Here is a 27,874-nt window from a genome sequence, read left to right as displayed (position 1 = left end):
CGTTTCCTGCAATGGCCTTGCCAGTCAGCAACAAATTATGGGGCTGTCCCCCACTTAAGCCCCTCCATTCGGGGGGGGGGGTTCCTTGTGATGCATCTTGACAGGAAGGGCTGAAAGAAGAGCCCCCCCCCCTCCCGTGGCTCCTTTGCTGGGAGAAAGGTTCCAAGATGGGCAATGCCCCCTCATGGCCTCCTTCTACATTGCCCTCCACCACTCTTTGGGTACCCATCCCGCAGCCACCAAGGCTTCGAAGCTGTGCCCTTTTGGCCCCAGAGGATCTGAGACGAGACCCCCCTTTTCAAAAAACAAAAATGCCACTTCCCAGGCTCCACAACCACTGGGGAAAAGACCCCCACCCCGAAATCAATCGCAGGAGGGTCATGGGAGTCTCTTCCTCGCACCTGCGTGAGGATGCGCGCGACCGACGCCATCTCAGCCGAAGCTCTGGCTTTGGGAACGTCAAGACGGTTCACCTGCACCCACCTCCCAAAACAAACTCCCCCTTTCCCTTGAGACAGGTGGATTTATTTGGGAAACCTGTTGGCTGCCTCCCGCCCTCTTGCTCGTCTTAGGCAGAGCTGGACACTCGGGAGTAACCAGAGATGACCCAAAACCTCCCCCCCCTCTCTTAACAGAGTTGACCTTGTAGGTCCTGTAGTCCAACCCCGACCCAAGAAGACCCTACATCATTTTTGACAGATGGCAGTCCAGTCTCCAACTTTCAGCTTCCAAGAAGCTTCTCTTTCTTTCTGTTTCTCCCCTCTCCCACTTTCTCTTTGTCTTTCTCTCTTTCTTTCACTCACTGCCTGGCTGCAGGGAGGGGAGAATGCTCTTCCCTGGGTGAGGGCATTGGTCAAGCAAGGCCAGCATCTGCCAGAAGCATGAAGGAGCCATTCTGTGCACCCCTGTTCACCCCCAAGCCTGACCTCCATAGAAGCCACTTCCTGGGGAGGGGGTGCCTCTGGAGTTGCCGGGCAGAAATTCCCCCCCTCCAAAGCAGTGCCTGGATCCAAATGGCTGATTCCTAAGTTTGGTGTTCTTGCACCTCTGCCATCCTGAAGACAGACTGTCCGACAGCCGTCCCCAAAGAGGCAGGTAACGCCAACAGTACTCAAGCACAGGAGACCCCTCCCCATCTTCTGACACCCCTCCTCCAATTGCTCCATCTTCAATTGCAACCCCCCACCCCGGTTCCTCTCTGCTGCCCCCACCCTGGCTGCCTGGTCATGTTTGTTGCTGTCTCAGCCACACGAGGGTTGGACTAGAAGGTCCCTTCCACGTCTGCTATTCTCTATTCTGTAAGGGTCTCCTGCTCGAACAGGGGGTTGGACTAGGTGACCTCCAAGGCCCCTTTCGGCTCTATTCTGATCAATCCAAGCAGATACACCAAGCAAGTCCACCCGAACAAGGACACGTCTCCCCTCAGAAGAGACACCCTGGCAGCCGCCTTGCTCCCTTTTCGACAAGCGCCTGCCGAGGCTCGCGTCTATCCACCATGCGACCACCGAGACACCAAGCACATTGCCGCGAGAAGGACCCTCCGATCGTCCCTCCGTCAGGTTTCCTGCACAGCCAGAGATATGCGACCAGCTCTCACCTGGGTGACCTTCTCAGTAACATTATGTGTGCGGTCCTTCAGCTTGCTGGGGGCGATGATTTCCTTCTCACTGGAGGGCGAGGTCAGGAAGGCCTCGGCCTTGAAGTCCACAAAATTGAGGGTGATCTGAGGTATCTTGCTTATCGCCCGGTAACGCATGAGATCTGAATCGGAGGTGGAGTTGAGCAGGTGGCTCTGCATGTTGTTCATGGCCCCTGCTGGGAAACCCCAAACTATTAGTGAAAGAGTGGGGGCTTCTGTCTCCCTCCTGCCCACACAAGGACATCCCGAGCCTGGGCCTGCGTCCACTTCGTCAGTCTGGCTGCCCAAGGGCACCAAACCCACCCATACAAAGTTGGACCTCTGACTCACTCAACAACATCCCACCCCCACCCTCATTTGGGGGGGACGTTCAGGAGATTTTCCTGTTGACATCCCCAAATCTCTTTCTACCGAGATCGGGAGAGGTCCCCTTCTCTGCCCCACTGGAGTTGTGGGTGATCCGACACGGGAGATTCTTAAGAACAGACGGGACCACCATTTGTCTGGAATGGTAAAGGGTTTCCTGCTGGAGCAGGGAGTTGGACTAGATGACCTCCAAGGTCCCTTCTAATGCTATCAGCGGTGCCTCACCCGCTCACCCACTTCTCGTCCGGCCCGGACGGCACATCTATTTGCACCCCTTGCACCCTGCCTCCCGGCGCCCATGCAGGGACCCACCTGTGCTGGCGTGCCGGCTGTGGGCCCAGCCTTTCTCCCCTTCACCCTTCATGGCTTCAATGTCGTCCACCGAGGATGCCCGGCGCACGCTGTAGAAGCTCTCGCGCGAGCGGCTGCGGGTCAGGCTGCAGTTGGAGAAGGAGGCCTCCAGGTGGAGGAGGGTGGCCTTGTCTGTCCAGGGCGAGGAGTGTGTGACCGGGGGGTCCATACCGCAATCCCCCCGGTGCTCCATCAAGGCACGCCGGTCCTCTGGCTCTGGCTCTTCCTCTTCCTCACAGCCCAGGCAGGTATGGTCCAGGGAGGTGGTGACCTCATCCAGCGCCATGGACTCACTGCTCGGCTTGGACAGGTCCACCACCACGGCTTCATCCGGATCGTCTTGCGGCAGGGACTGCTTACTCCCAGCCAGGGCGAGCAGCGTTGGCAGCTTCAGACGGAAAGATTTGCCACGACCTGGAAGGCAAGGGTGAGCATGGCCAGGGTGTCCATGGGCAGCTCAACCTCACTCACCGAGGCTCCATTTTTGGCCACGATGGCCTCCTGCAGCCTCAGCCAGTGAAAACGGAGCTCGGGAGGCCTGCGCAGAGACACCACGGGCTGATCCTTTGCCGTTTTGAGGATGGCCCCACGGGCCAGGTCTAAGAAGCCTGCAGGCCGGATCTGGCCGATGGACCTTGAGTTTGACACCCCTGACATAGGGGGGATATGGATGCTTTGGCCACCAGGGGTCAGCAGCCCTCCTTATGGCCTGGCCCAGAGGGTGACGGAGATTCATCCTGAGCTCTTTGGGGAAAGCAGGACCCACCAGTAAGAGGAAGTCTCTCCCCTCCCGGCACCTTCGCATAGTCCCCCCTTTTGTGCTCATAAATACAAGAGAGCTACTTTTATAGCCAAAATTGTGCAGTTGTCCCTGCAGAGAAGTGGCGGGACAGGCTGTTCCTGCAGAAAGGAGACAGTCACCTCTGTCTGTCCTCCCATGCCATTCTGTTTCTCCACCCTCCCCTCCGCCTCTTCCTTGGGCTCTTGGCCAAGCTGTATGAAGCAACCTGACCTGAGGGGACCCCAGAGTCCCTGCCAGGACCAGTCCCGTCCCCCCCGTCGTCATCCAGACAGCCCAACAGCCGGTCACGGAAAGCCGCCGTTCCTCTTCTGCTGCCCCCATCCCCGAATCACCATCTCAAAGGTGTTCCACTCGATTTCCAGAGCACGCCCGAGGACTTGGGGTAGGGGAGGCAGAGGGATGGAGCCCAGAAAGCCTTCCTGTGGTTGGGACAGCTGCCCGGGTTTGCATTAGCTCGCATTAGCTCGCATTTTTAAGATCTCGTCACACTGGATGTTGTGGTTGGTAAGGACCATTTCCTCCAGACTTTGGGCCTTTGTAGCACTCTCCACCCCCCTCCCCAAACCTGGCTGTTCTCCTCCCCTTCCCACTCTTGCCTGTCCTCTCCCCGGTGGGGTCATTCTAACAGATGAGAGTAGATATAGGGCAGCTGACTCTCCCTCTCCTGGCTTTGCCATCCCCGCTTTCGGCAATTCCGAGGGCAAGGGGGGACATGGCAAAAGGGACGAGGGGGTTTTTTAGACTGGGATGGGGGGGAGGGCAGCCCCAGAAAGTCGACCAGACCCTGATTGCATCTTGTACCCCCAGCTGAATTAGGATGGTATCAATCTAAGCCAGCTGTCCCCAACTTTTCTGGTGCATGGACCAGGTAGTGGCACTGGCATGAAGGGGGGAGCAAGCAATGGTTACCTGTATTCTATTCTCCATTGTGGTCGTTAAGTTAAAGATTACCTGTACTTTATTTGCCATTGCAGTCATTAAGTTAAAGACGGCTTTACTCTTCCTGGCAGCCCCAAAGTAACATGGCAACTAAAGCAGCAGCATCGTCTCATTTTAAGACCAGCTGGACACACGGATGGGGTTTCCAAGGGCAACCGCCTGCCCGCCCGCCCCCTGCAGACCGAGCCCTTCCCTCTACCTGTGGGCAACCAGGCGGCCGGCGACACCCAGTGGTTGGTGTTCTTGGCCGAGCTGGTCAGCAGGGCCCGATCCACCACCACCTCAAAGTTGAGGATGAACATGATGACGGCGCCGTCCTCGTTCTTCACCGGTACCACGTCCACCAGGCACAGGAAGCAGCTGCCTGCCAAAAAAAAGTCGAAGTGATCCTTCCGGAGAAAAGGAAAGGGTCATGGGTAGCGATAGTTCGCGGGTGGCGGGGACCCCAGTAGATGAAGTGCTCGCGGCCTGGGACGCCAGGCGGGTGCCCATATTGAGGGGCATGGATAAAAGGAAATTAGGAAAATTGTGTCAAAAATGGGCTTTGCTAAGAGATAACACCGGGAGACAAATTTGGCTAAATAAAGGTACTTAAAAGAAAAGGGAAATATATAAATAGGAATGTTGGGGTTTGTTTGTTTTGTTTGTTTGTCTCTTTCTCTGTCTTCTATGCAACCACGTGGTATGTTTCTTAAGATTTGTGCCTTCCCTAATTTAACTGAGATTTATGGTGGGAATGATCAGTATGTGTGAAATCTGAGTTCTGCTTTCTTCTTTGTCCTTCTTCTTTTTATGTGTGTGTGTCTAAGTCTTTGTGCACCCTCGAGGTAATTGTAACTGTAAAATGTATCTGATCTCTAGAGACAAGAATTTTAAATTGTTAGAAAAAAAAAAAGGTTGAAACAATGAAAAATGGGAGAGAGAGAAAAAAGAAAGAGCCTTTGCCCTGTATTTGTCTGGCCAACAAATACAGATTAAAGAGAGCTTTTCATTTCATTTCTATTTTTTTTTCTCCTTCCCTCTCTGTATCTTAAAGTAACAACTCAAGTTTATGAGGAAACTGTTTTAAGTTTGTTTACAAGAAAAAAAATCAGTCTTGCATTTACTGTATGTGTTTAAATGGGTTTACCTGTTCATCTCTTTCCTGAAGCATGTGAATCTAGTTTTTCTTATCTGTTGTGTCTCCATTTTGATGAAACTGCATTATCTGTTTAGTAACTGCAATACTGTTGTGTTGTTTCTTTTCAAACTCTGCCTGCAAGCTATCTACACCCCCCCAATCTGTAATCCTGTTACAATGCCTTTCCTGGGAAGATTAGCCACAAAAAGGGGGAGGGGACCCTGTTCTCATGTCTTTCAGCCCTGCACAGATGACTCTGCAACTGTGGAAGCAGAGCACATGGATCCAGATGCTGCCTCCAAAGGAGACTTTCCATCTGTTTGAACCAGGAATTGGGTTTGAATCCAGTCTCCACTGAAAGTCAGCACAGCAACCAGAGTGGAGCAGACCTTTCCAAGCCTGACTGACCAGCCTTACCACCAAGCATGCTACCCAGCAGACATGAAAGAAAAGACCCTGAGATGTATAAGTAAAGACCAAAAGACTCTTTTCAATTCCCAGAAGACATCTGGAAAGACTATGGGGAGGGTGGAAATTCATTGTAAGGTTTTCTTTCTTGTCTCATTTATATTGTAATCAGTTTATTGTAAGACTTGTATTTGGGAGTGGTTGCCACAGCAAGTTATGTACACTCTAGATTTCTGTCTGGTGGAGAGGAGAAATATGTCCAAAACGTTTGTATTGTCTGTATTGTAAAAGTAGCTGCATACACATGCACACACAGAGAGACACACTATTCAGAATTAGATTGAAAATATGTCCTTCACTTACCTCCACACAAAGCTTCTCCTAGGTTGATTTTTGCTCTGTAGCACTAAAAGCCCAAGTAGTCATACCTGCTAATTCCATGGGGAAGGAAGCAATCCCCCTCAGGCAATTCCCTCACTTGAAGAGATAGCAGAAGTGATATCCAAAACCCAAGCCCTGACTGTGACTCACAAATGATGCTGCCCAGTTGCCCAGTAAACAAAGATATATTGCACTGGTGGTCTCATGAGTAGAAATCCCAGGGTTCATTATGTGTAACACCAAAAAGAAAAAAAAAAGAAAAAGAAAAAAGAATGGATATTGTACACTGGCTAACCTCAATTTGGACTCACAAATCCTGGATGTACTAAAGTAAGAGCTAGGGCAGTTTCAGTAACCAACCCTTGGAAATGGGCAGCCTGTAATTTAAAGGAAAACCATGGCTGTGAAAAAATTTGGGACAAGTGCTTGCTTGAAACCTGACTGGAAGCTCACAGAAACTAATATCTGAAATCTGAAATTAATTGGCATGGAAAATTGGATACTGTAAAATTCTTACCAGAACTTTTCTCCTGGCTGCTAGACCTTCATGGTTGAAAGCTTTCAAGAGCCACTGAAGGAATCCTTTTCTGTTGCCTCTATCAATGCTTTCCCCTTTGCATTAGAAAATTAAAAGCACCCATTAAGGCTCCCTGATCTGATCAATTTTAATCTTTTGCCAGGAACTTGTTTCAAAACTCACGTTTTGAAAAAAAAAAAGTAGGGATTGTAGGAAGTTAGCACCCACCCCTTTCCTGGAAGAGTGAAATATTTTAGGAAATATGAAAAAGGCAGAATATTATATTTCCCTGGGAGAAGCATGTTTTACAGACAAAGCAGCTCCCACCTTCCTGCCCCCCACCCTTTGTCAATGGGCCATTAAGGCCTGGGCCAGTCTATTCTACATAACAAAGATCTGCCTCCTTCAGGCAGAGCCATAGTAGGAATTGCCAAAGATAGGATTAGCCCTCTACACAATAGCAGCAGAAACTCACATGTGACCTGGGAAGCACATGTGACCATCAGCCAGGAAGGCCCCCACCCCCTGGGAGTCTGACAACCAATCAGGATACTCTTTCGGGGCCCCAAGAAATGCAGAGCCAGAGAAAGCATAAAAACCCGAGGATTTTCTGTATCTGCCCTTTTTTCTGTTCAGGAACTCAAGCCATGTGATCCTGTCCACCATTAAACCATCTCTCCAAGCAGTCTCCATGTTTCCAGTGTCTTTTTCCTCACTTGGAGCAGAACCCAGAAGGATATTTCTTCCAACACAGTATTTAGTCATTTCAATTAAATTTACAATTTCTATATTTCCTTTTTACCATATTTATTCCTCATCTATTTTTTTAAAAAACCAATATTACCCTTCATCCTCATCTCTAATCTTAATCAAATTCAATTTTTCCCTTCTATTCTATATTATACCCCTTTGCATTGTTATCTTTTTATATCCATCCTCACATTGATTAATTATGTAATACAGTTTAATACAAATTCAACATTTTAATATAAATCAATTAGTTATATAACTATCTTTTTTGTATATTAATCAATATGAACATGAATATTCCAATTATTTCCATGCAATCCAATTTCTTACAAATCAATTAATTATATTTACCAATAATAATAAACCAAATAATTTCCCCCATATATTCCTCTGAACCACAACTTAACCAATTAATAGTATCTCGATTATTACAATTCCCTAGTTAAATAGAGCTTTTTTTCTTTTGTGTTTTAAAATCTTGGAACTTTCCTCTTTTGCCCTAAATTTCCCATTGTTTGCAGTTTTGCACCTACCTTTTTTGGTGAGGAAAAAGAAAAAGAAATCTCTCTGCCTCATTTTGTCACGTTGCAGCCTGCTTACTTTCAATTTCGCGTTTTCAGCTAGCTAGAGGGAAAAAAATCTGCTCCAGGAATTTACCTCTTTGCAGTTAGCTCTTTGAAGCCCCGCAGCAAGAATTTAAAGTTTTTAGAATTGTAGTGTATGGTAATCTTGCAGGAAACTGGGTTGAAATAGGCTAGTTTAGTGATTGATTAGTTTAAGAAAAAGGATTTTTAAGTCATATATTTTGGGGAGTGGAAGAATTGGATAGAACTGAATAAATGTTAAATTTGGAGAAGGCTGCTTTGAAATGTTATATTAATATATATAAAAGATTAAAGGTTATGTTGTTGTAATAATAATAATATTTTATAAGTTTGGGGGAGGAGAAAAAGGGTAGATTATTGCGAAAAGCGGAGAAAAGCGGAGTTATAAGAATATTATGCTAAGGGTCAGTACTTTGAGGAGTGAGTAAGGGCATGGTAAAATATTATGTAATTAATTATGAATTAGCTTGTTGTGAAGAAGAAGTCACAGGGGGGGATGGGTGGTGAGGGGGGGTTAGGGAAGAGGGGGGGAAAGGGGGAAAAACTTGTATTTGAAAACTTTTTCAATAAAAAAAAAAAAGAATTTAAAGTTTTTTTTCCCTCTAGCCATCAGCTGGGACTCCAGAGGCAGCAATAGATTGGGAGTGGGCGGGGTAAGCGAACGGCGACCGGGCGATCCAACAGAGGCAGAGGGTGAGTGAAGGCATGTGGGGGGGGGCGAGAGAGGGCTTTGGCGACCCCTGTGAAATGGTCGTTCGACCCCCAAAGGGGTCGCGACCCCCAGGTTGAGAACCGCTGGCATAGAGCTTTCCATCCCGCACGATCCCCCGTAAAAATCAGAGTGGGTTTTCAGATAAGACCGCACCCCATCAATCTCCCTTGAGCTGAGCATTGGTAGGGGGGCTTTTTTGAGGAGGGGAGTGGGTATGCCAACCCTGCCCCAATTGGAGTGGGGGAGGGGCCTTCTCCTGCCAGACTGGGAGCATGGAGCTCTCTTGGGAGGGGTCCCGGAGATGCCAACAAGCCTCGGCAGAAATATCCCCTCCCCTTTTGCAGATTTGGGGGTAACGCAGCCTGCCTTGTTTTGGGGAGGGGTGGTCGTGAGCTTCTGTGGGACCCTCTTGGGAGGGGCTCCTTCCAGGCACCTCCCCCCAATTGAAAGGGAAAGCGATCCTTTTTGTGGGCAGAAGCAGTAGGGAGGGGGCTCCATGAGGAATGAGGGAGGGGGCGGAGGGTCTATCTTGCCTCCCGATTGGGGAGGGGGTGCTAGGCAGTGCAGCAGGTGCCCCCCCCCAATCAACCTAGAAGGAAAGGAATACCTTACAAGGTTTCGTTTAGTGACCAAAGTTAGAACCGGGCTGAAAAAAACCTGGACTTAGAGCCGTTGTTTCACACTTATGACCTTTGGTTGTGGGATCAGGACGCTCAGCAATGGAATTGTATTTATGAGGGTCGCAGAAGCATCCTGTGGGTCATAGGATCCCCTTTGGCAACCGTCGGATGGGCAAAGTCCATGGGGAAGCCGGGTTCGCTTAACGACCGGGACAAGGAAGGTCATAAAATGAGGCAAAACTCATTTCACAAATGACTCGCTTAGCGACAGACATTGTGGGTTCCATTGTGGTCGTAAATCAAGGACTATCCCATGGTGCAGGAACCCCCAATTTCCGTTGCTAAGTGAGACATTGGTGAAGTGAGTTATGCCCCATTGAATGACCTCTCTTGCCTCCGTCGTTAAGCAAATCTGTGCAGTTGATAAGTGAGTCATCTGGTTGGTAAGTGAATCCGGCTTCCCCATCGACTGCTCGACAAGACGGTCACAAAGGGGGATCGTGGAACCCTGTGCCCGTCATAAATTAATTTTAATTGGATTTTAATTTATATTTAATTCATATTGTTGAATTTTTATCTTGTAAGCCACCCTGAGTCCTTCGGGAGAAGGGCAGCATATAAATTGCAATAAAATAAAAATAAAATAAATAAATACGAGTCCCTTGGCAAGCGTCTGAATTTGGATCCCATGATCACAGCGGTCGTAAGTGTGAAAAAAGTCCCTTTTTTTAGAGCCAACATAACTTTGAGCGGTTGCTAAACAAAGTGCCACTAGTCAAGGACTAGCTGTAAAATTTTGCAAACCATGTGGTGGCTCAAACATCCGGCTTGTGTGTGTGTGTGTGTGTGTGTGTGTGTGTGTGTGTGTGTGTGTGAGAGAGAGAGAGAGAGAGAGAGAGGGAGAGGGAGAGGGAGAGGGAGTTGGAAGGGACCTTGGAAGTCATCTAGTCCAACCTACTATAAGAGCCACCTCTATTTCCTTGGTCGTCCTCCTTTTGAATCCTGATAACAAACCAACATCTGTCCATCTAGTTTCTCCTCCACTGACTCGGAGGGACTCTGGCCCCGAAGAGGGGTGGCTGGATGACCTCAAAAGAACCCTTCCAAGCAGGAGTGTGGGACGTGACCCAGGAAGTCCGGCAGTCAGTCCAGACTTACGACTGTTAGTTTTGCGAGTGTTCAAGTTCGTGAAGTGACTTTATGACTGTTTTTCAAAGTTATGACCGTCGCAGCCTTCCCATTCGTCAGAGGCTTGGCGATTGACTCACATTATGACGGGGGTCACATGATCCCTTTTTGCAACTGTCTGACGGGCGAAAGACAAGGAGGGGGAAGCTGGATTCGCTTAACAACCGTGGGGCCTCATTTATCCGCTGCAGGGATTCACTTAATGACAGTGGCAGGAAAGCTTGTCAGATGGGGCAAAGCTCACTTAACGAAGGTCTCAATTAATGCCGGTGGCCCGCCTGCTCCCTCTCTTCTTGGAATGGCACAAAGGAACCTGAGAGCTGAGGGACACATGCGCCCCCTGGTGCCCAGATGGTACATTGCGCCTGGAGAAAAATTGTGACTCCTCCTCTGTGGGAGGGATGATGGGAGTTGTAGTCCAGGCCTTCCATTAGGTGAGAATGCCGAGTGGAAGTCACTCAACAACTGACTTGTATTTATGACGGTCGTAGCGTCCCAGGGTCACCTGAACCCCCTTTGTGACCTTTGGATGAGCAAAGTCAACGGGGAAAGCTGGATTCCCACAACAACTTTTGTGTTGCTCAGTTCACAATGGAGGGATTTACTTAACAACCCTCGTGGGAACGGTAGTAAAATGTAGCAAAAACCTCACTTCACCAATGTCTCGCTTAGCGGCGGAAGTGTGGGGCTCACTTGTGGTTGCAGGTTGAGAGGCCAGGTGTGACCCCTGAGGACGTGGACAGGATTCTGGGCAGACTGAACGTGACCACTTGTTTATTGGACCCGTTTCCTTCCTGGTTAGTGCTGGCTTCCCGGGAAGTGACACGAGGCTCGCTCCAGGGGATTATAAATGCTTCGTTGGGTGAGGGTGACTTTCCCGCCGCCTTAAAAGAGGCGGTGGTGAGGCCTCTCCTCAAGAAGCCTTCCCTGGACCCGGCAATGTTGGTAAACTACCGTCCGGTCTCCAACCTTCGCTTTGTGGCGAAGGTTGTTGAGTGTGTGGTTGTGCAACAGCTCCCCCAGCACCTGGATGAAACGACGTATCTGGATCCGTTCCAGTCGGGTTTCAGGCCTGGGTACAGCACGGAAACGGCATTGGTCGCGTTGGTAGATGATCTCTGGAGGGCTCGGGACAGGGGGTGCTCCTCTGTCCTGGTCCTGTTAGATCTCTCAGCGGCTTTTGATACCATCGACCATGGTATCATGCTGCACCGGTTGGAAGAGTTAGGGGTGGGAGGCACTGTGTTGCAGTGGTTCTCCTCCTTTCTCTCTGACCGGTCGCAGTCTGTGTTGACAGGGGGGCAGAGGTCAACCCCGAGGCCCCTCATATGTGGGGTACCGCAAGGGTCGGTTCTCTCGCCCCTCTTGTTCAACATTTATGTGAAGCCCCTTTAATACAGTTCCTCATGTTGTGGTGACCCCCAACCAAGGGTGGGTTCTAATTTTTTTTTACTACTGGTTCTGTGGGCGTGGCTTATTTTGTGGGCGTGGCTTGGATGTCATGTGACTGGGTGGGCGTGGCTAGCTGGTAATGTGACCGGATGGCCATGGCTATGTGTATAGGGACTACTCAGAGGGCTGAAAAAAGTCATTTCTGACAGGTCCTCGCACTTTTGACTGGTCCTCACACTTATGACCATCCTCACATTTATGCCTGTGCAGCATTCTTAACAACCATGTCACTCATTTCACAACTGCTTCTCTTCAACATGGTATAAGATAGGGCAAAAAACATAAAATGTGAGGACAGTCGTAAATTCGAGGACTGGTCAAAAGTGCGAGGACCAGTCAAAAATAACTTTTTCATCCCTCTGAGTAGTCCCTGTGCACAAAAGGACTACCCAGAGGGCTGAAAAATGTGCTTTCTGACAGGTCCTCGCACTTTTGACCGGTCTTCGCAGTTATGACTGGTCATCATTTATGCCCATTGTACCATTCTTAACAACTGTGTCACTCATTTCACAACTGCTTCTCTTCACCATGGTGACAAGATAGGGCAAAAACATAAATTGTGAGGACAGTCGTAAGTTCGAGGACTGGTCAAAAGTGCGAGGACCAGTCAAAAATAACTTTTTCAGCCCTCTGAGTAGTCCATATGCATAAAAGGATACAGCAATAGAGAGGGATGAAGGAAGGGAAGGGAAATTAGAGGAGGAGTGAAGGTAAGAGAGGGAGGAAGAGAGGAGGAGAAGGAGAAAGAGGAAGTAGGGAGAAGAAGAAGGGGGGGAAGAGAAAGTAAATAAGAAAGAAAAGACAGAGGTGGTAGGTTTGAGGAGAAAGATTGCTGTACAATAAAAAAGATGAAAGAGAAGAAAGCCAACCCCAAACAAATATTAAGATATTAAGATAAAGAATGAATTGTTAAACTTTAAAGAATCAAAGAGAACAAATAGCAATAATTAGAAACACACATACACACATACAACGTATTTTCTTTGAACAGAGTATTTGGCCGGTTCACAAATTTAAACAGTTGTAGGAGGTTAGCACCCACCCCTTTCCTAGAAGAATGAAATATTTTGGGAAATATTAAAAAGGCAGAATATTATATTTCCCTACCTGGATGAGAAATGGAGAAGCATATTTTACAGACAAAGCAGCTCCCACCTTCCTGCCCCCCACCCTTTGTTAATGGGCCAGAGGCAGAAAGTCAATCCTTTGTCAAAGGACATTTGCAACACAATAGCAACAGAAACTAACACAATGGGCCCCATCAAGCCATGTGATCCTGTCCACCATTAAACCATCTTTCCAAGCAGTCTCCATGTTTCCAGTGTCTTTTTCCCCACTTGGAGCAGAACCCAGAAGAATATTTCTTCCAACAGCTTTTAGTCATTTCAATTAAATTTACAATTTCTGTATTTCCTTTTTACCATATTTATTCCTCATCTATTTTTTTAAAAAACCAATATTACCCTTCATCCTCATCTCTAATCTTAATCAAATTCAATTTTTCCCTTCTATTCTATATTATACTGTTGGAAGAAACATCCTTCTAGGTCAGCGGTTCTCAACCTGGGGGTCGCGACCCCTTTGGGGGTCGAACGACCATTTCACAGGGGTCGCCAAAGCCCTCTCTCGCCCCCCCCCCCACATGCCTTCACTCACCCTCACCCTCTGCCTCTGTTGGATCGCCCGGTCGCCGTTCGCTTACCCCGCCCACTCCCAATCTATTGCTGCCTCCGGAGTCCCAGCTGATGGCTAGAGGGAAAAAAAACTTTAAATTCTTGCTGCGGGGCTTCAAAGAGCTAACTGCAAAGAGGTAAATTCCTGGAGCAGATTTTTTTCCCTCTAGCTAGCTGAAAACGCGAAATTGAAAGTAAGCAGGCTGCAACGTGACAAAATGAGGCAGAGAGATTTCTTTTTCTTTTTCCTCACCAAAAAAGGTAGGTGCAAAACTGCAAACAATGGGAAATTTAGGGCAAAAGAGGAAAGTTCCAAGATTTTAAAACACAAAAGAAAAAAAGCTCTATTTAACTAGGGAATTGTAATAATCGAGATACTATTAATTGGTTAAGTTGTGGTTCAGAGGAATATATGGGGGAAATTATTTGGTTTATTATTATTGGTAAATATAATTAATTGATTTGTAAGAAATTGGATTGCATGGAAATAATTGGAATATTCATGTTCATATTGATTAATATACAAAAAAGATAGTTATATAACTAATTGATTTATATTAAAATGTTGAATTTGTATTAAACTGTATTACATAATTAATCAATGTGAGGATGGATATAAAAAGATAACAATGCAAAGGGGTATAATATAGAATAGAAGGGAAAAATTGAATTTGATTAAGATTAGAGATGAGGATGAAGGGTAATATTGGTTTTTTAAAAAAATAGATGAGGAATAAATATGGTAAAAAGGAAATATAGAAATTGTAAATTTAATTGAAATGACTAAATACTGTGTTGGAAGAAATATCCTTCTGGGTTCTGCTCCAAGTGAGGAAAAAGACACTGGAAACATGGAGACTGCTTGGAAAGATGGTTTAATGGTGGACAGGATCACATGGCTTGATGGGGCCCATTGTGTTAGTTTCTGTTGCTATTGTGTTGCAAATGTCCTTTGACAAAGGATTGACTTTCTGCCTCTGGCCCATTAACAAAGGGTGGGGGGCAGGAAGGTGGGAGCTGCTTTGTCTGTAAAATATGCTTCTCCATTTCTCATCCAGGTAGGGAAATATAATATTCTGCCTTTTTAATATTTCCCAAAATATTTCATTCTTCTAGGAAAGGGGTGGGTGCTAACCTCCTACAACTGTTTAAATTTGTGAACCGGCCAAATACTCTGTTCAAAGAAAATACGTTGTATGTGTGTTTCTAATTATTGCTATTTATTTCTATTTGTTCTCTTTTATTCTTTAAAGTTTAACAATTCATTCTTTATCTTAATATCTTAATATTTGTTTGGGGTTGGCTTTCTTCTCTTTCATCTTTTTTATTGTACAGCAATCTTTCTCCTCAAACCTACCACCTCTGTCTTTTCTTTCTTACTTACTTTCTCTTCCCCCCTCTTCTTCTTCTCCCTACTTCCTCTTTCTTTCTCTTTCTCCTCCTCTCTTCCTCCTTCTCTTACCTTCACTCCTACTCTAATTTCCCTTCCCTTCCTTCATCCCTCTCTATTGCTGTATCCTTTTATGCATATGGACTACTCAGAGGGCTGAAAAAGTTATTTTTGACTGGTCCTCGCACTTTTGACCAGTCCTCAAACTTATGACTGTCCTCACAATTTACGTATTTGCGCTATCTTGTCACCATGGTGAAGAGAAGCAGTTGTGAAATGAGTGACACGGTTGTTAAGAATGGTACAATGGGCATAAATGATGACCAGTCATAACTGCGAAGACCGGTCAAAAGTGCGAGGACCTGTCAGAAATCACATTTTTCAGCCCTCTGGGTAGTCCTTTTGGGCACAGGGACTACTCAGAGGGCTGAAAAAGTTATTTTTGACTGGTCCTCGCGCTTTTGACCAGTCCTCGAATTTACGACTGTCCTCACATTTTACGTTTTTTGCCCTATCTTATACCATGTTGAAGAGAAGCAGTTGTGAAATGAGTGACATGGTTGTTAAGAATGCTGCACAGGCATAAATGTGAGGATGGTCATAAGTGTGAGGACCAGTCAAAAGTGCGAGGACCTGTCAGAAATGACTTTTTTCAGCCCTCTGAGTAGTCCCTATACATATAGCCATGGCCACCCGGTCACATGACCAGCTAGCCACGCCCACCCAGTCACATGACATCCAAGCCACACCCACAGAACCAGTAGTAAAAAAATTTAGAACCCACCCTTGTTTGGGGGTCACCACAACATGAGGAACTGTATTAAAGGGTCGCGGCATTAGGAAGGTTGAGAACCAGTGGTCTACAGCGTCTGGCCTCTGCCCCCAAAGTGGCAAGGAGAGGCAGCCCTGCCTGCATGCTGGGGAAGGGGTTTGCCCCGCCTGCCCTGCCCTCCAAAATGGCCGATCCACTGTTAGGAGGAAAAAACACACACACACACATAACAGAGAGAGACAAAGGGGTCCACTCAAGCCCCACCGAGACTCCTCCACTCGGCCGGCTGACCCCCACCCCTTGAAAGACCCCTGCCCAGCACATCCTGTGGGTAGGGGGGCTGGCTGCGGCTCCACCCTGAGTCCCTTCCCCAGTTAGGATCCTTCCTCAGCAGATCTCTGGATTTCCAAAGGGATCAACCCACCGGAGTCCTGCCCACCCCAGAGCCTTCCCAGCAGAGAGGATGGGGCCCTGCAGGGTGGCATGCATGGAGGCCGAAGACACCCCCCCTCACCCTTGGGAGCTGGCTGGCCCTGCTGCAACTCCCAGCACCCCCCAAGCCGATCCCAGACTAGATCCCACCCAGCGGGTCCCCCAACCTTTCTGGCTTTGTAGACCGGCGGGAGGGAGGGTAGGGGGAATGGTTCCATGCAAGTGGCGGTCGAACACGCGTGAGTCGCTTGCCGCTCACACAAATAGAACTGCGCTGGTGCTCGACCACCATTTCCACAGCCAGGTTCCGAACGGACCACCGCCTGGGGTTGTGGACCCCTTATCTAGAGCCAAAGAAGAGAAGCACGGAAGCTCGAACAGGAGGGACATGGCCAACCCCCCCTCAAAATACCGTCAGAAGGCTGCCACTGTCATATGGGGGGGGGGAGTTGGGCCAGGACCACCCTCTAGTTCTGTCTGCTGCGGTTGAATGGGTGGGAGGTATAAGGGACCCATCTTTCCATCGGACATTAGCCCTCGGCGGACACAGAGAGAGTCCCGTTCAAGGTCATATCTGGGCCTCTTAATTTGGGGGGGGGTCTTTTCATACATGCAGACCCCCTTTTTCAGGCTGAAATGGAAGGGTGAGACCTGCACCCTGCAAACACCACTAGGCAGGTCCCCCACCCGTAGCGGGTGTTAAAGGGCCCGCCGTGGCTGGATGTTGTGGCCCTTTGGATGCGTTGGTTCCCGGGAGGGTCTTCTTAGGCCTTGGTCGAGTTTTCCAGAAAGAAAGTGCGAGCCCCCCCCCCCCAAAGTTCACCCTGAAGAGCTCGGAGGTCTCCCCACAGATGGTCATTTGTGGGTCAGGATAACACCCATTTCTGTCCTCAGTTTTGCTTAACACGGGGATGATTTGAGATGAGGGATATGGGTTCAAATCCTTGCTTTGCCCACATCCTCCAACCCAGAAGAGGTTGGGGGGACCCTACAAGGCACCATCAAAAGACCCCCAGCTTCACCCTCAATTCAGGGTGTGTTATTCTGTGGGGTTAGGATGACACCCCCCCCCCAAGCCCAGACAGACCCGAACCGAAAGGGTCCGGAAGAGCAGGGGGAGACCGGCAGGCAGAGATGGCAGGATGTCTGCTGGTCCGAAGGGAGTCCATGTAATCCTCGATTTACAACAGCTCATTTAGTGACCGTTTGACGTTAACAGGGCATTGCGCAAAGGACAATTGTTCACACTTAAGACAGTCACACATCCCCACGGTCAGGTGATTTACCATTTGGATGCTTGACAACCGACTCACATTTATGACGTAGCATCCCGGGGATCACGTGATCCCCTTTTGCGACGTTCGGACAAACAAATCCAATTCTATCTTACTAGCATAAAGAGCCGCAGCCATTCCCTGAACAACTGTGGCACGGAAAGTGGCAAAACGGGCCAAAGCTCACTTAAAAACCACCTTGCTTAGTGACAGAAATTTGGGGCTAAATGGTGGTCGTAAGTTAGAAGTCAGAAGACTCCAAGGCCAAGAACCAAGTCCTCTCCCTCCCTAAGGGGGAACCAGCCTACCGATGGCAAATGTTTATGGGATGGGGAGGACAAGAGAGGGGGATCTGGCCACAGGACCGTGGCCAGAGAAAATGGGGAGGGAATGGGGGGAGGGACAGTTCTCCCCCCCCCCCATGCTGAAGAGGAGCAGAGCACAAACAAGGCAAGGAAGGAGCAAACCCGGGACGGACAAAACAACTCAGCCACAGAGGGCAGCCAGGCGAGTGGGGCGGCGAGAGGCTGCAGGGCTCCTTGCCAACACAAGCTGGATGAAACACAACAGCTCATCACCAAGGCCGGCCAGGCCAGAGCAGCCTGCAAACACACCCAGCGACGATGGGGAGAGCGGAGAGCAACACCCCCCTCTGCTGCCGTTGCTCTCTGAAAGGCTTTCTCCCCAGGGGGAGTGGGGGGGGCAGGTCAGGAGGCAGCCCCCTCCCCCTGCAGCCCTCTCAAAGGCCCCGGCCCACATGTCTGATTGCTTATCTTGGTCCCAGCGGGATACCAGGCTGAAATTCCATCCCTCCGTTGGAAGAAGCCCTCTCCCCCAGCCCTCCACCATCCACCCCCGGGCGGCAGCAGGCAACAGCTGGAATCCCTTGGAGAACAGCTTAGAAAAGGAATGGAAGCTCATCGCCAACTTCTGTGGAACAAGAGGCCACCCTGAATTTCTCCAGGCAGACTCCTGCTTCATCTCTAGAGAATCACAGGGCTGGAAGGGACCTTGGAGGTCTTCTAGTCCAACCCCCTACTCAAGCAGGAGACCCTTACAGAATCACAGAAGGACAGAGTCAGAAGGGACCTTGGAGGTCATCTAGTCCAACCCCCTGCTCAAGCAGAAGACTCTTACAGAATCACAGAGTAGGACGGGACCTTGGAGGTCATCTAGCTGCCAAATTGAATGCATGTCCTTGTTTATTGCAATGTGAGGCTCCCAGCCAGGCTACATAAGCTGGATTGTAAATTAAGTTGGGAGCACAAGTGCCGGCCTGCTTCTCACATGACACAGTTCAGAATAGGCCACAGCCCGATAGTGGGCTGTGGCCCCCCTATCTCCTGGACCCCTGGCGTGGATTGTCCTTGTGACTATGTAGGGCAGACGGGTAGGAAGTGAAGCACCAGACTGCAAGAACACAAGTTAGTGGTCAGACGAAGAGACCCGACCTCCCTGGTAGCTACGCACAACATCCACCATTTAAACACCACACACAGAACTGTCATTTGGCCAGTGGGAATTCAGATTTTCCTGGGAAAAGAGCTGGGGGCCTGAAGAGGAGCTGGTATCCTACCTAATGCCAGATGGACATTGAAGAGGGGTTAGCAGCACTCTAATGCAGAGTTCCCCAAACTTTCTGGATTAGCTGCCCAGAGAGGTAGGACGGCAGAGAGAGGGGATTATTTTTGTGGGAAGGGCAAGCACATGTGTACATGCATGTGCATGCGTGAATGCCTGCAACATTCGCAGAGACGCGAGTGTGAGTGGGGCGTGAGTGCTTGTGACGAGGCTCGCATGAGTGGGGCCATGCGATGACCAGCCACTGCGACCCGGTAGTGGGCTGCGCCTCACAGGTTGCAGACCCCTCCCCTCAAGCCATCTCTGGGAAATAGAAGCCGGAGGTGGAAGACTGGAGAGAGCCGTGGGGCACTCTGAAGACCCCAGGAGGGCCAGCCTGCCAGCAGACAACTGCATACCAGTGCAGGGGACATACTGGGGGTGGTGGAATCAGAAGGTGGGGAGGATTAAAGGTTTCCTGATCCAAGTTAGTCCCAATAGCAACAGGGATCTTGGGTGTGATCCCAAAACAAGCGGAGCACCGCTTGGAACGCTGTCGGCATTGACAAATTCACCATCGGTCAATTGCAACAGGCAGCCCGGAATGGCTGAAATCCCACGACGGTATTTTTAACACCGTCAAACCACCACATTTCCCTCCATAGGGAGACAAACTGGACTCGATAGCTTGAGAAAAATGTCCAATCCAGTCTGAACATCTGGTTGGAACATCTGTACAAACCATAATAACCACCAGCCTTGACCAAATCCCCATTAGTCAATTGCAAAAAGGCTGCTTTATTGGGAACAGCTGACATCCTGCGACAATCCCTTTAATACCATTGAAGAGGAACATCTGCCTATCCCTGGTCTCTGGGTAGGACTCCAGAAGTGGACAAAAAGGCCAAATCCAGCCTGAACATCTGGCTGACTGCACAACAAACCGTCATGGAGAAAATACTAATCTTTGTTACAATTATCGCAATTTCCATAGAATAACCATCCTCGCTTGTTTTCCAAGAATTTATTTATTTATTTATTTCATGTATTTATATGCTGCCCTTCTCCAGAAGGACTCAGGGCGGCGAACACAAGTTAAAAACATGTACAACAAAATCCGATTTTAAGCCAAATTAACTAAATTAAATTAAATTAACTTAATTAATTAATTAATTAGTTAATTAAATTAACAGGAAACAGGGCCGCTGGGCGGTTTTCTGCAGATGCAATGAGGGCGGCGAAGTAATCTCGCTTCGCCGCTTCCATCGCCACTAGATAAGTCCTAATAAGGGTTCTTAACAGTGTTCGATCAGATTCAGACCGGGAGGACTCCAACTCTCCTCTAGGCGTCTTTTCCGACGTTTCATTTCCCGGAGCTCCATGGAAAACCAAGGAGCGACCTGGGATCTGCGTCGGGTCAGAGGCCGCAAAGGTGCAATTTGGTCCAAGGCATTGGCAGCCGCCCGTTCCCAGGATGCCACCAGAGCCTCAGCCGAATCGCAGGATTGAGGTGTGGGGAATGTCCAAAGCTCCGTCAAGAACCTCTCTGGGTCCATCAGGCGCCTGGGGCGGAACCATTTTATGGGTCCCGCCTCCCAGCGGCAAGGGTTGGCAGATTGAAAGTCCAGTCTAAGGAGGGAATGGTCGGTCCATGACAGGGGGGCAATGCAAAGTTCTCCCCTACCACGACCATTTATCCACTGCCCAGAGAGAAAAACCAGTTCGAGTGTGTGTCCTCCCCTATGAGTTGGGCCCTGAATAACCTGAGTCAGGTCCATGGCTGCCATGGAAGCCATGAACTCCCGAACTGTCTCAGATGACTCGCCGATCGAAGGCAGGTTGAAATCTCCCACAACCAAAAGGTTGGGGAGTTCAAGTGCCACTTCAGTCAAGACATCGAGCAGTGCGGGCAGGGCTGTGGCAACGTAGCTGGGAGATAGGTATGTGACCAACAAGCCCGACTGAACTCCAGGGTCCCACTTCAATAGAAGAGACTCACACCCGCCTATCTGAGGGACAGTGACCTCCTTGGGACTAAGACTTTCTCTAACAACCACCGCCACCCCCTCTACCCCTTCCCTGGTGTCGCGGCTGACTTAGGTTGACTTCCAGGAGCATATTCATTCGCTTTATGCTCCCGCCTCTTGCAGGCAGCTAGGCGGTATGAAATTTGATAAAAGATCATCAAGGCGGGATATAAATAAATTAACAGCTGGTCTAAGATCCCCTTGAAAGCCACGGAAAAAATAGTCCAGGTTTCATTTTAGCTTATTTTTGATGCAAGAAATAAACCGGCATATTCAACATCCGGCATATGCTTCTCCGAATTCCACCCCCCGGAATTAAGTCCATTTAAAAAAAAACACAAAACGTCAGTATTGACAAAGTATATTCCAACAAATCATACCCCCATAATGCTTGATACATGCCAAGGTTGGACGCCTCTGGTAAAGGCTCTCCCACTCAAGCAAGGGGTTGGACTAGAAGACCTCCAAGGTCCCTTCCAACTCTGTTATTCTATGATTCTGTAAGGGTTTTTTGGCTTGAGTAAAGAGTTGGACTAGAAGATCTCCAAAGGTCCCTTCCAGCTCCATTCTGATTGACTGCTTGAGCAGGGAGGCTGGACTAGAAGACCTCCAAGGTCCCTTCTGTTATTCCATGATTCTGTAAGGATCTGCTGCTTGAGCAGGGGGTTAGACTAGAAGACCTCCAAGGTACCTTCTGTGATTCTGTGCTCAGGAAAATTGGCACTCAGAACACCCGTTTGGAGAAACGCAATCAATTCTGAGCCTCCAAGCTAGGAAAAGAAAAGCAAGAGTATAAATTTATGAATGGAAAATTGGGAAACACACGGAACATGCGTGTTTGTGCAACCGAAGACGGATGTCCCCAGGACTGCATCGCAGGATAGCCGACACTGGGAGGTCTCCCCCTAATTCCTGCAGGAGGAGGGAGGGGGGCACTGAGCATGTGTGCTCTGGTCCAGGGAGAGTTTTATGGCAAGTTTTAAAGATCTCGACAGACTCGAACATGAGGCCCTATCCAACCACGTGACATTTAATAGGGAGAAAAGCCAGGTTTTACACCGAGGCGGGAAAAAGGATCCCAGATCTGCGCACTTTCCGCCGTGCTCTTAAGACCCTCCTATTCCAGCAAGCTGGCCTGGCCTAATTTTCTCCCCTTCCTTTAATTTTTTAAACTGAAATTTTAATTTGTTTTAAATTATTGGGATTTTTAATTGTCTTGGGCTAAATTATTTAATTTGGTTTTAAATTGTTTCTAACTTTTGTATTTATGTATTTTATTCTGTGCCTGTTCACCGCCCTGAGTCCTTCGGGAGTAGGGTGGTATATAAATTTAATAAAACAAACAAAAGAAACAAACAAACAAAACCCTAGGTTCGAGTACTGAGTAGGCGAAACCCAGCTCAGAAACAGGAACTGGGAGATGGACTTCGGAGTCCTAGCCAACAATCGGGGGGGGGGGGGGGTATTCACTTACTTTCCGTCCACGCACGCGCACATCCTTCTGTGCAGGCGCTTTGCTCACTCATGCGCCTCCCACGCATGCGCCCGGCCTCAAAGACCTGCCTAAATAGGAAGGCATAGAGCCCGGGTGAGCCCACCCGCAATTTCCAATAGCGGTTCGGAGGAACCGGTCCAAACCGGCTGAATACTACCTCTGCCGACAACCCCTTAAACCTGAGCTATCCCTCTGCGGCGGCAGCCGAAAATGCTAACCCCCAATCCTGGGTTGTCTCAACAGAGGCACAGAATCACAATCAGGAGAAAAGGTTTGTACCGCTTTGTAAAGCCTTAGTCAGGCCACTCCTGGAAAACTGCAACTAATTTTGGTCACCAGATTACAAACAAGTTGTTGAGACTTTGGAAAAAGTGCAGAGAAGAGCATCTAAGAGGATTAAAGGCCCGGAGAGTAAAACATACGGAGAACGCCTGCAGGATTTGGGTCTGGTGAGTCTGGAGAAAAGAAGGAGTGGGGTGGGGGTGGGGGGACAGGATGACAGGCTGCCCCAAAGAACTGGAGGTCGACTTATTCTCCAAAGCACCAGAAAACAGGACAAGAAACAACGGATGGAAACTAATGCAGGAGAAAAGCAACCTGGAATTAAGGAGAAACTTCCTAACAGTGATGACAATTAACCAGTGAAACTGCTTGCCACTGCTTGCCACCAGAGGTCGTGGGTGCTCCATCACTGATTTGACTGCTTGAGCAGGGGGTTGGGCTAGATGACCACCCAAGTCCCATTCCCATTGAGGCTGGAAGGGGAATCCCTCCAAGCAAGGCCTGGCTTGGGAAAGTGAAACAAACTAGGGAGCCATTTTAATCCACCCGATTGCAAAGGGCGAAGGTTAATTGCAAACACAGGGACAAGAGCAAACAAACACTACACAACCCGGTGTGTGGCCTCCTTCGGCAACAAATCCTCCTTTGAGTTATGCGTCCCCCACGTGCACATCAGCTGTTGTGTCGACTAGACGATGACCCATTTCCCCTGCCCTCCTCCGCCGGGACCGAAGAATTTGAAATATTTTCCTTCGGCTGCGGCAAAGTTTGCACGCAACTCTGAGTGGGTGTCCCTCCTGGTGCTGAGTTGCGTGCCGAACGACAACCATTTCTCCCAAATAAGTGTTGGGCTCCATCGGGATCAAGCCCATTGAACCTGGAATTCTTTTGAGCGAGGGGTTGGACTAGATGACCTCCGAGGACCCTTCCAAAGCTGTCATTCTATGATTCTGTATTCTGCACAATGAAGCCCCAAATATCTTGCAAAAGCAAGCCATTTGTTAAGCGAAACTTGCCCTGTTTTACAACCTTTCTTGCCCCCGTCGTTAAGTGAATCCTGCAAGCCGATCCCTTAATAACACGGTTGTTAAGTGAATCGGCTCTTCCCCACTGCTTGTCGGACGGCCGCAAGCAAAGGTCACATCGTAAGGACGAATCGGTCGCTGAGCCTCTGGATGCGGATTCCCCCCCCCCCCCCCATCGCAATTCTGCAAACCGGTCCTAAGTCCACCACTTCCAACTGTCACTAAACGAACCATCATAAAACCGAGGACCGTGTCAGAAGCTGAACCCTCCGAAAAGATAAACACAGCTGCTGAATTTCTCCGGCCATGAAAACACACACGCACATGCACGAACCACAACACAGTGTTAAAAACAACACAATCGCCTTGTGCAATTGTGTTAATTCACAAAACTGGACACACAACCGAAACCCAGCCGAAAACAGGACAGGATGAAAGGCCGAGTTGTGTTCATTTGTGTGTGTGTGTGTGTGTGTAAAACACACTATTTTTTTCCTTCGCAACCGGCTTTTGCAATCCCAGCTAAAAATGTCAAGGATGAGAATTCTCACAATTTCAGATTGTGTCAAAAACACCACAAAATCATTTGCAGCCCCCCCCCCCCCCAATTGTGCTTTCCGCACAACTTTGTGTATATGTTACAACTTCCGGGGTCAGCTTGTTGGAAACCTTGACACACTTGCAAAAGGTTGAACAACAAAAAAAAACCCACCATTTGTTGGAAAACTGGGATTGTGTATCCTTCACAAAAATGTCGTTTTGACACATTCTGGCAAAGTATGATTGACAGAGGAGAAAAATTCAATTATGTTATAAATGAAAACAACGCGGCTAAAAAAACAAGAAACAACCACAAAACTTCCAAAAATTACTCTTATTTTTTTCCCCCTTCAAGGTTCCCCTTTACAGGCAGTCGTCTTACGACGCTTCGCTTAGTGACCGTTCCAAGTTACGATGGCACCAAAGAAAAGGGACTTGGCATTTTTCATGCTTCCAACTGATTCATATTTATGACCGTCTCGGCGTCTCAGGGAGCCACAGCCATGCAAATCTTTAATGGTCATCCTCCACTTACGGCAGTTCGGTTAGTGACAGTTTTGAGTTACAACGGCACTGAAAAATTCGACTTATGACCGTTTTTCACTCTTACGATCACCCACCGTCATAGGATTGAAATTCAGACACTTGGTGACTTGACTCGTACTTACGATGATTGCAGCATCCCTGGGGTCAGGCGATCCCCTTGTTGACGAGCTTTGGGCGAGCAAGGTCAAAGGGAAAGCCGGATTCACTTAACGATCGGCTGACTAGCAGATCGACGGCAGGGATTCACTTAGCCACGGTGGCGGACAGGTTGTAAAACGGGACACAATTCATTTTCGTGGAGGTGCCGCAAAGGTGGGAAAAACAGCCCTAAGTCACATTTTTAGTGCCGTTGTCACTTTGAAACGGTCATTAAACGAAAGTTGTAATTCGAGGACTACCTGTAATAGCGTTGGGAGCTGAGAGGTCATCTAGTCCAACCCCCTGCCCAAGCAGGAGACCCTTACAGAATCACAGAGTTGGAAGGGACCTTGGAGGTCATCTAGTCCAACCTGCTATTCAAGCAGGAGACCTTGACAGAATGACAGAATCACAGAGTCGGAAGGGACCTTGGAGATCATCTACTCCAACCCCCTGCTCAAGTAGGAGACCCTTGTAGAAATGCATAGTTTAAAGGAGACCCTTACAGAATCAGTCAGAACTCAGAGGTCATCTACTCCAACCCCCTGCCCAAGCAGGACACCCTTACAGAATCCCAGAGTTGGAAGGGACCTCGGAGTTCATCTAGTCCCACCCCCTGCTTGACCCGAGCTCGAGATCCTGGCCACGGTGCCCCTGCCCGCCCAGCCGCCCCGAGCGCGCTCACCGTCCTTCCGATAGAAGCAAATCTCCACCTTCCGCTCCTCGGAGCCCAGCAGGGCCTGGGTGATCTGAGCCATGGCACTGGTCTGGGTTCGAGGCCCATACAGGAAGTCGCAAGTGCACGGCTTCTGCATGACTTCAGCCCGGGTGTAGCCGCAGAGATCACAAAACCCATCGTTGCAGTAGATGATGGCGCAGTTCTGCACACGGGCGTTGGCGATGATGAACTTCCGGCCTGCAGGGAAAAGAGAGAGGGGTGGGGGTGGGGTCAGTAGGGAAAGAGATTTGGGACCCTTGGTCCTGCGCCTCCCTTTCTCTCAACCTCCTTCTCAAAAAGAAGACCCATACAGAATAAAAGTCGGAAGGGACCTTGGAGGACATCTAGTCCAACCCTCTGCTCAAGCAGGACACCTTACAGAATTACAGGGTTGGAAGGGACCTTTGAGGTCATCCAGTCCAACCCTCTGCTCAAGCAGGAGACCCTTACAGAATTCCAGAATAACAGGGTTGGAAGGGATCTTTGAGGTCATCCAGTCCAACCCTCTGCTCAAGCAGGAGACCCTTACAGAATTCCAGAATAACAGGGTTGGAAGGGATCTTGGAGGTCATCTAGTCCAGCTCCCTACTTGAGCAGGAGACCATTACAAAATAACTCTCTAATTCAGTAATTCTGTAAGGGTCTCCTGCTTGAGCAGGGGGTTAGACTAGATGACCTCTGAGGCAGAGTGTTGCCTGCTGTTCTGCTTGGATCAGCAGTAGAGGGAGAGCAAGGAGTCCAGCTGAGGCTAAAGCCTGGGCCGTGGTCCTGGATTCAAATCCTGACCCCAGGCCTGCTCGGGAATCTTCCTCTCCGGCCTCAGTTTCCCTCCTGGGCCGCTGGGCATAATAAGGGCCTTTGCACCGTCCTGACTGAGCCCTCCTTGGGTCGATGTGTGTGTGCTGTCACCGGAGGGGGTGAGGCTGGGTGTGCACTGAGCCGCCTCCCCAAAATCCAGAAGGGCAGGGGAGCCTCTCCCATTACAGTGGGTCTGGGGGTGAGCAGAGCCTTCCTCTTCCCTTACGATCCTCTGCTCCCCCAGATGTGTGGGGAGAAGATACCCTGTGCGTGTTTAGGGAGGGGCCTGCCAGGTAGTCCAGAGCAGGGAGGGATCTTCTGGGTTACTCAGTCAAATGCCCTCCCTGCCCCCCCCCCCCCGTTATCCCCCCCACCCCCCCAGCTGCAAGAGGGCTTTAAGGACCCCTGGCCCAAACGGACACCATCCGTAGTGATTGCCAGCCCCTCTCTTCTTTTGGAACCCTGCCCCAGGTTCCATTCCTCTCAGGGTACCGACTTGGTGGTCGTCTCCCCCCGGGGGTCTGCGACACCCCCCCCCATTCCCCCTCCCGCCTCGAAGGAGAATGACGGAAGGAGCCTTGGAGGTCTTCTAGTCGGACCCTCTTGCTCCACGCCCGGCCCCCCACCGGCGCTCCTCTCCGGCGCCCCCTCGGCCTTCACCTGCCAGGCACCCACCCACCCCGGCCACCGACGGGACCCCCACCCCACCGCTTGCCCCCCTCCACTTGAGAAAGAGCTGGCGCGGACCTCTCCCCGCCGTTCAACGGAGCCGGCTGGGTCTCCGCCGCCCTGGCCCCTCTTCGCGCCGGCCGGGAAGATGGATCCGGCGGGGCCCTGAGAGGGTCTTCCGCCCCTCCTGCGCACTTGCCCAGGCTCGGCCTCCCTCTTCCTCCTCCTTCCCGGGCTCCGTTGACCGCGGCCCCACGGGGAAAAGACGGAGGGAGGGGCACGGGCCCTCGCCACTCCCGGGGACCCTTCCTCAACCCTACGTGGCAAGGCCCCCTCCCTCCCTCGGCCGGCCCCACTTACTTTGCCCCTCAAACTTTCGGATGATGGTGTCCAGGAAGGTGTTCTGGGGGGCCACGTGCCCCCGCCGGACCGGCATGCTGTAAGCCCATGGGGGAGGGTCGCCTGCCCCCCGCCGCCACGCGCCTCCAGGACCCCCGACAACGGCGACCCCCGAGCGGCCCAGCGCTGGGGCCCTTCACGGAGTCGCGACCCCCCGGAGTCTCAAGACGGCGTCCTCTCGAGTGTGGGGGGGGGGGCGGCGGGTGGGGAGGAGGGCGAGGAATTCCGAAGCAAGGAAGGCAGGACCCTCCCCTTCCAGCCGGGCCCTGCGCCCCCTCCCCCTCCC

General features: G+C 49.8%; 1 protein-coding gene across 1 annotated transcript in view; it reads right to left on the bottom strand.

Annotated features, from left to right (window-relative positions):
* The window catches only part of LOC139317530 (voltage-gated inwardly rectifying potassium channel KCNH2-like), a 47,311-nt gene extending 19,661 nt beyond the window's left edge, over nt 1–27,650 (bottom strand). The window contains exons 1-5 of the mRNA XM_070944601.1: nt 27,550–27,650; nt 25,690–25,920; nt 4,297–4,461; nt 2,318–2,770; nt 1,598–1,812 (exon numbers count right to left, since the gene is read on the bottom strand). Of these exons, the coding sequence (XP_070800702.1) occupies nt 1,598–1,812; nt 2,318–2,770; nt 4,297–4,461; nt 25,690–25,920; nt 27,550–27,625 (1,140 nt within the window). The 5' untranslated portion in view covers nt 27,626–27,650. The remainder of the gene's footprint in view (nt 1–1,597; nt 1,813–2,317; nt 2,771–4,296; nt 4,462–25,689; nt 25,921–27,549) is intronic.
* Nucleotides 27,651–27,874: the final 224 nt, after the last annotated feature.

This window comes from Pituophis catenifer, unplaced genomic scaffold (genome assembly GCF_029215685.1).
Source record: "Pituophis catenifer annectens isolate HBS135680 unplaced genomic scaffold, rPitCat1.0.hap2 SCAF_5, whole genome shotgun sequence".
Classification (NCBI taxonomy): Eukaryota; Metazoa; Chordata; class Lepidosauria; order Squamata; family Colubridae; genus Pituophis; species Pituophis catenifer.
Note: the sequence above shows the minus strand (reverse complement) of the source record. Positions and strands in the feature narration are given on the sequence as shown.